Consider the following 6,405-nt stretch of genomic DNA (forward strand, 5'->3'; position numbering starts at 1 on the left):
TAGTCCTTGTCTCCATTTCTTAACTCAGAGAAGCTTCCTCATTATTCATTCTCTCTCGCTAATGAACACAGATTATTCAAGAGGCTCTTAAAAACATTAGGCTCTGGGATCAAATTTTCACAGATTGTGGAAGGGCTGAGGCAGGGGCAAGAATGGACAGGTGCATCTCCAAACCCCATGTTACTGGTGCTGGCCAAACTTCTGTTCGTTTTTTACGGAAATTTGGTTCTGGAGGGGCTGTCAGATTTTACCCTCAGAACAGATCTTGCTCTCTCTCCAGGCTCCACGACCTGTGGATTCTTCAGGCCTCTGACAAAGTGGTTGTGCTTCAGCCTAACTACCCTGAACTTAAAGCCCAACTTGTTTCAGAAATTACCTGGTATACAGGGTCTTCAACATCCTCTTCCAAAATTGTCTACGACAGAGTGAGAGACGGGAGGTTGGAGGGCAAAGGATATAAAGGAAGAGATGTGAGATTGTGTTCAGAAATTACAGGACAGCATAGAAACCAGCTCTGGGTAGGATAGGCTGGTGGGTCATTAAGGGAGAAAACAAAGAAAAAGGCAAAATCCTTGTAGCCTGCTCCCCATAACATCCCCATACCCATTGCTAACAACAGCAAAAGCAATCGTGTTTCTCAAGCCCTCCTCCCCTGAGATCTTCCTCTGGATTAAAGACTTTGCTTTCTCTAAAATGTCTAGAATCTCAAAGAATAAGGGATCATCTCTAATGGCTTGCTTCAGGTGCCTGTAATTTACACGGGAACCTTTCATCTTTGTTTATTTCTTCTTGGCAGCAGCAGCAGAAGCCCTGACTGGCAGTTTTCACATCTGTTTATTTTAAGCCCCAATTTTCTCTGGCACTAGGATAAATTCATAGGTATACCTGGTACACAGCTTGTTCACACTGCTTATCCTTTTGTGCCTTTTTTTCCAATTCTTCTCTTTGCTTCAATTCATAAATGAGTTGAAAGAGATCTCTCAAGTCCAGAATAACAGGTTCAGCCTGGAGTAAAAGGTGGTCAGCACATTAATAAGGGAACGGTAGTGAGCTGCAGTGACCAGTTTTTGTTTTTGCCAGGTGCAACTCATGGCCCTTCATTATTCTATTAAACTGAACACATTCCATCCTTAATTAATTCTACCTTGTTTATGTTGGTTTAGCAAATTTTATCTAGGCTAAAGTTCATTTCTTCAACTAATTATATTTGCAAATTCATAATAATCATAAGCATAAAAGGCATTGCTTTTATTTATTAGTAATTTCAAATACAATAAAATTAGGGTAGTCCTTATGCAAAACAGCTATTTGTTTTCTCTTATTTTCTTTTTAAATGAGGCTATGAAATAAGGAAACTTATTTGTGTACTGTGCCTCCATGCAGCTTAATCAGAAAGGAAAATAATTAGTCATTAGGAAATAACCATTAGGATGGAAAAAAATAAAAAAACAGAAAACCAACTGAGTGGGTATGAGCATGTTTCCTTCCCCCAAGGCTGTTAATCTTTTCTAGAAGCGAACCTGAACATCCATTTCTAGTGGTGATGCATCTCTTGCTCATACCATCAGAGTGGGCCCAAAGACCAACAGTCACTGTACTGTCTCCTAAAGCGAAAAGAAAAGACACCCTCCTTGGGTAGAAATACTTACCGCCTGGGCCGTTTTTATAGCCACAAATCTGTGATTCCCTTCCTTCCCACAAACATATCCAAAGGCCCGGTGGTCTGTTATGTCCTTTGCAATGTAGGAAATTTCATGAACAGCATGATGATGCTGAAGGGCCTATTAGAAACAAAAGGAAAAACAAATTTTATGGGACTCTCCCTTCAAGCTGTTGATCAATAAGAGAGGTGTTTCTGCTATGTGTGAACAGGCCTGAAGGGTTTTGGAAAAGTTGCTGGGTCCAGATGGAACGAAAAAGAGCTGTGCCTGCCCTTGAGAAACAGAGTCTTCCCTCCATGGTCTTAACGGTCTGACCAGAGAGATAAACAGGACTGTTCATATGCTGCCTGAGCGTCTGCAGCAAGCGCTTCACTCAGCTTTGCCAGAACCAGTCAAATTCAGTAGCACCAGCCTTGCTAGCACATCCAAGGCTAACTCCTGGCTTGACTTTCCACACTTTACATATTCAGGTGCAGGATGTACACTGCACAACTCCCCCAGGTAGTATCACTTATATTCATGGTTTCATAAATTTGTATGGTTATTATAAAACTTTTCTGGCAAATGGTGATAGAGTGTCTTGAGGAAGAAGCGCTTTCTCTATTTCATCCAAAGTCACCATTTGGGCTACAGGTGGAGTCAACGTATCTTTAATCCTTTGAATGGGTTTGTACCTTTGGCAATGCTCATTCTTCTTTAATCCATTTGCCCAAATTCTATTGTTCTTTCAAAAGCCATGGGAAGTAGCACCACGTCTGGGGAACCTTCCCTGAACAAGGTTTGCCTTTCCTCTTCCTGCAGAAATAATTCCTTCCTCTTTTCTGTAGTCATAGAACTTTATGCTCTACTGATGCTGAAATCCCTGATGGATCCATCACACATAGCTCCCTGGCCTCTTGCTTTCTTGGCTTTTCCCTGTAGATTTGCCTGATTCCTTTATGCATCCTCCACCAGGTTCTGTCTTCCTCCCCTCCGTCATCCTAGTACCTTACCCTGTACCTGACTCATAGTGGTTGAAATAAAATAAATTGGAATTGATTATTAGTAATTAGAATATATTTTGAAATTCACCTTCCTGTTCTTATAATCTGAGCTTCAACAAATAAGGTTCACCACCTGTTAGGTGATGGTGAATTTCTGGTTATTCTCTGTATTAGACATGACATAAAGCAATCCTCATTAAACAGTACAGCCCTCTGGAAAGGTCTGTGTGCCTCTGGGTTCTATATGAAGTGTTTAAAGTCATTTTAAAGGTCTTTTCTTTATACTGGGTATCAGAAAGCTTGGATTCTACCTGCTGCATGAACACAAGGCAATCACCATACTTTTCTGGACCTCAGTTTCTCATGTATCAAATGAGGGGTTTAGACCAGATCCAAAGCCCTGGATTATAGGGAGTAATTAATAATAATTGAAAAAGGCCAGCAACAAATGCTGACATTTGAAGAAACTAAACAGAAATTGTATAGTTATTCCTAATAAGGCTGGATATTTCATTGTGCATGCAAATGAAAACACCAAGTTTATCTGAAACTATATCAAGTTATTATCATTATACTCCTTAGCCCATGTTTGAGCATACTCTCTCACTGGCAATTAGTTATGAATTCAAAAAACCCAAGTAAGAAAGTTAATGATTACTTTATAAATGCAAATTTTGGTGGACTCCCTATAACTTAGTCCATGGAGGGAGAAGAACTATAACACAAGGGGAACTCAGTCATAACAATGTCTGAAATCCCTTAACTGAAAAACTTAGTGCCCCACAGAGTTTCCAATGCTGTAGAGCTCTGGATAAGTCATTTGACTCTTAACCAGAAGGGTGGCAGTTTAAACCCAATAGCCACTCCATGGAAGGAAGATGGGGCAATCTACTTCCGTAAAGCTATGAATTGGAATCGACTAGATGGCTGTGAGAAATCTTTACAGAAGCAGACTGCCACATATCTTTTACTTGTGGAGCCGCTGGTGGGTTCAAACTGCTGATCTTCTAGTTAGCAGCCGAGTGCTTAACCACTGCAGCACCAGGGACCAGATATTCTCTAAGGTCTTGTTCTAGGTTCCCATATCCTTTAAGTACCTTACACCACAAAGCCAGGCTCCTGGGACAGTGAACCTTAGGCTCTCATGACGTTCACTGACTTAGTTCTGGATCCCTTGCCATCACCTTCTGAAACATCCATTTCTCAGACTGCTGCCATGTTTCCAGGCTTCTGACATTATGAATCACTTCTATTTTCCCACTCATCTTAACCTTCCAGAGACTGACCATTTACTAACCTCTTTGACTACTCTTGAGTTAATCCTTTTGGCTTCCTGGACTGTCTAGGTTACCCACTGACCACTGGACATTAAGCCTGGAGAGTGGTATCACTGCCCAGTCACCCTAGCCCCCCAAATAGCAAAAGGACTGTAGAATTCTAATGCATCTTGACTCAAATAAAGTGGAAGAAGGATGCATTCGTTAGTAAAATAATCAGGATCCACTTACTCTTGTTTTATTAAGAAGACATATTTAGGTAGCAGAGGAAAATTGCTCAAAGAGCAGTAGCTTTTTCATGGTGCTAATGATGCAAAATTGATGAGATTTATATTCACACAACATGGGGGTATTGATTTATAGGCTTTTGTGTGCTTGAATGGTATGCAGCAGGGGAAAGTGAGAGACAAAGATGTTCTTCTCTTGCTTTCCTGAAAGTATTTCTCACTCTGCATAATGTGAAGAATGTTATCCACGTCTCCTATTAAATCAAAGTTTGACGACAGTGCTTTATTGATTGCCAAGTGGAATATTGCTCTAAAATTAAAGTGCGATTAGAAGTCTTCCTGGTGGAATTAGATTTGGAGATGATTGTGCAATGGTAAAATATCACCTACCATGCAAGACAGCAGATGGAGATATTTTAATTTATCTGCAAATTCTCATTAAGTGTGTTAAAATCAAAACATTTTTAACGCTGGATGAGACCTAATATTGCCTCCCAAAGTGTAGCTGTGTGTGCGTGAAATGCTTAAAGATAGTTGTAATATTATCTTTTCTCATAGTTGATTTTATGACATGTTTAAAAATAAAAAAAAACTGCTCTTAAAGTACCTCATTCATTTGGAATCTTGGAGTCAGGGAGTGTATGTGTCTCCAACTCCTCTAATTTTAACCATGTAGACAAAATACAGAGCCTTGGAAATACAAATCCATGATAATCCTGCTAATCTCACAGTTCTATTATCATATTCATCTTTGCAACTTAGAACATCTTGAAAATACTTGTTCACTGAACCTCAAAATTGCTCTATGTCTTCAAGTACATTTTATCAGCAGAATCAAAGACAGCTGGAGCCAGAAGAAATCTTTAACATCAGATGGTTCGATACTTTGTGTTTATTGATGAAGACACTGAGAACAAGAGTACTGGCAGAACCAGTACTAAACTCAAGCATTTTCAGTCCTATTTTGAATGACAAAACATTGAAAAATGTAAAGATGATTACATAGACTCTAGGTCTCCTTGCTTTAGACTCTTGGCTCCATATTCCAACAACACAGTCATTATCCCCTACAAGGTAAGATGAGGAAAGCAAGAGAAGGGGAAACCCAGGTAAGGAGGTAGGACTGAGGATGTCCTCGATTTCGGCAGGTCAAAGAGAGCCCTAACTCAGAGACACTGGGGCATAAGTCAAACACGGAATCCCAAAGAAAAAGATCAAGACCACAGGACCTGGAATTTTATTCTCAGGATCTAGGCCATCTGTGGTATTTTTGGAAATGGCCAAATGTAAGAAAAGAGATGTGAGGTCCAGGGGCACACTCTGGCCACAGGAGATTAGGACTGGTTCACACCAGGAGTGTTTCTGTGGGGAGCTCCTGTTTCATTTTGGGTTGTTCGGAGGGAAGCAGAGAAGCAGGGAACAACCAGAGAATACAAGGCCAATCTGCCCACATAATTAAAACACAGTCCTGTCCTCAGGAGCTCTGGTGGCATAGTGCCTAAGGCATTTGACTGCTAACCAGAAGGCTGGTGATTCAAACCCACCAGCCACTCCTCAGAATGAAGGTTGGGCAATCTACTTCCATAGTGATACTGCCTTGGAAACCCAAGGAGGAGTCGCTATGAGTTGGATCCGACTCCATGGCAGCGGGGTTTTTGGGGTAGTCCTGTCGTCAAAGAGCATGCAATCTCATAAAACAGGCAGGTAAAAAAAACTAATGATCACAATATAATATAGCAAGCTTTATATTAAAGAGGTGCACAGGCTGCTATATTAACTTAAAGCAGGAATGGGGGACGGATAGCAAGACAGACTTGACAAAAGAGTTGTCCTTGAACAGAGTCTTTTTTTTTCTTTCTTTTAATTTTTATTGTGATTTGGGTGAAAATTTACAGAGCAAATTCACTTTTCACACTGCAGCTCACATACACTTTGTCTCATGACATTGACCGCAACTTCTCACAATGCAAAAGCTCCCCTCCCACTTCCTCTCCATAGTTACCTCTTTCCTGTGTCCTTCCCTTCCATACACTCCTGTCCCCCAAGTTGTCTCCCTGTGTATACACAGCCCTTTTATTCTCCCATGACTGATCTCTCTAAGGAGTGTATCTACCTAACATAAATGTTCAGCTCATATGTCTTTCTTTTGTCTAGCTGGAAGCCATAGGAATGGGTTCAATTTCAGACCTGAAGGGCAGCTAGAGGTCATAGTCTCAGTGGTTCCATCAGGCTCTATCAGACCAGTAAACGTGATCCC

At 40.8% G+C, this 6,405-nt stretch overlaps 1 protein-coding gene across 1 annotated transcript in view; it reads right to left on the reverse strand.

Moving 5' to 3' along the window:
* The window catches only part of DAB1 (DAB adaptor protein 1), a 433,463-nt gene that overhangs the window by 73,572 nt on the left and 353,486 nt on the right, over positions 1 to 6,405 (reverse strand). Inside the window, exons 4-6 of the mRNA XM_042781851.1 lie at positions 1,650 to 1,781; positions 886 to 1,005; positions 377 to 415 (exon numbers count right to left, since the gene is read on the reverse strand). Of these exons, the coding sequence (XP_042637785.1) occupies positions 377 to 415; positions 886 to 1,005; positions 1,650 to 1,781 (291 nt within the window). The remainder of the gene's footprint in view (positions 1 to 376; positions 416 to 885; positions 1,006 to 1,649; positions 1,782 to 6,405) is intronic.

This window comes from Orycteropus afer, unplaced genomic scaffold (genome assembly GCF_000298275.1).
Source record: "Orycteropus afer afer isolate SDZICR_OR568_19922 unplaced genomic scaffold, OryAfe1.0 scaffold00183, whole genome shotgun sequence".
NCBI classification, from domain to species: Eukaryota; Metazoa; Chordata; class Mammalia; order Tubulidentata; family Orycteropodidae; genus Orycteropus; species Orycteropus afer.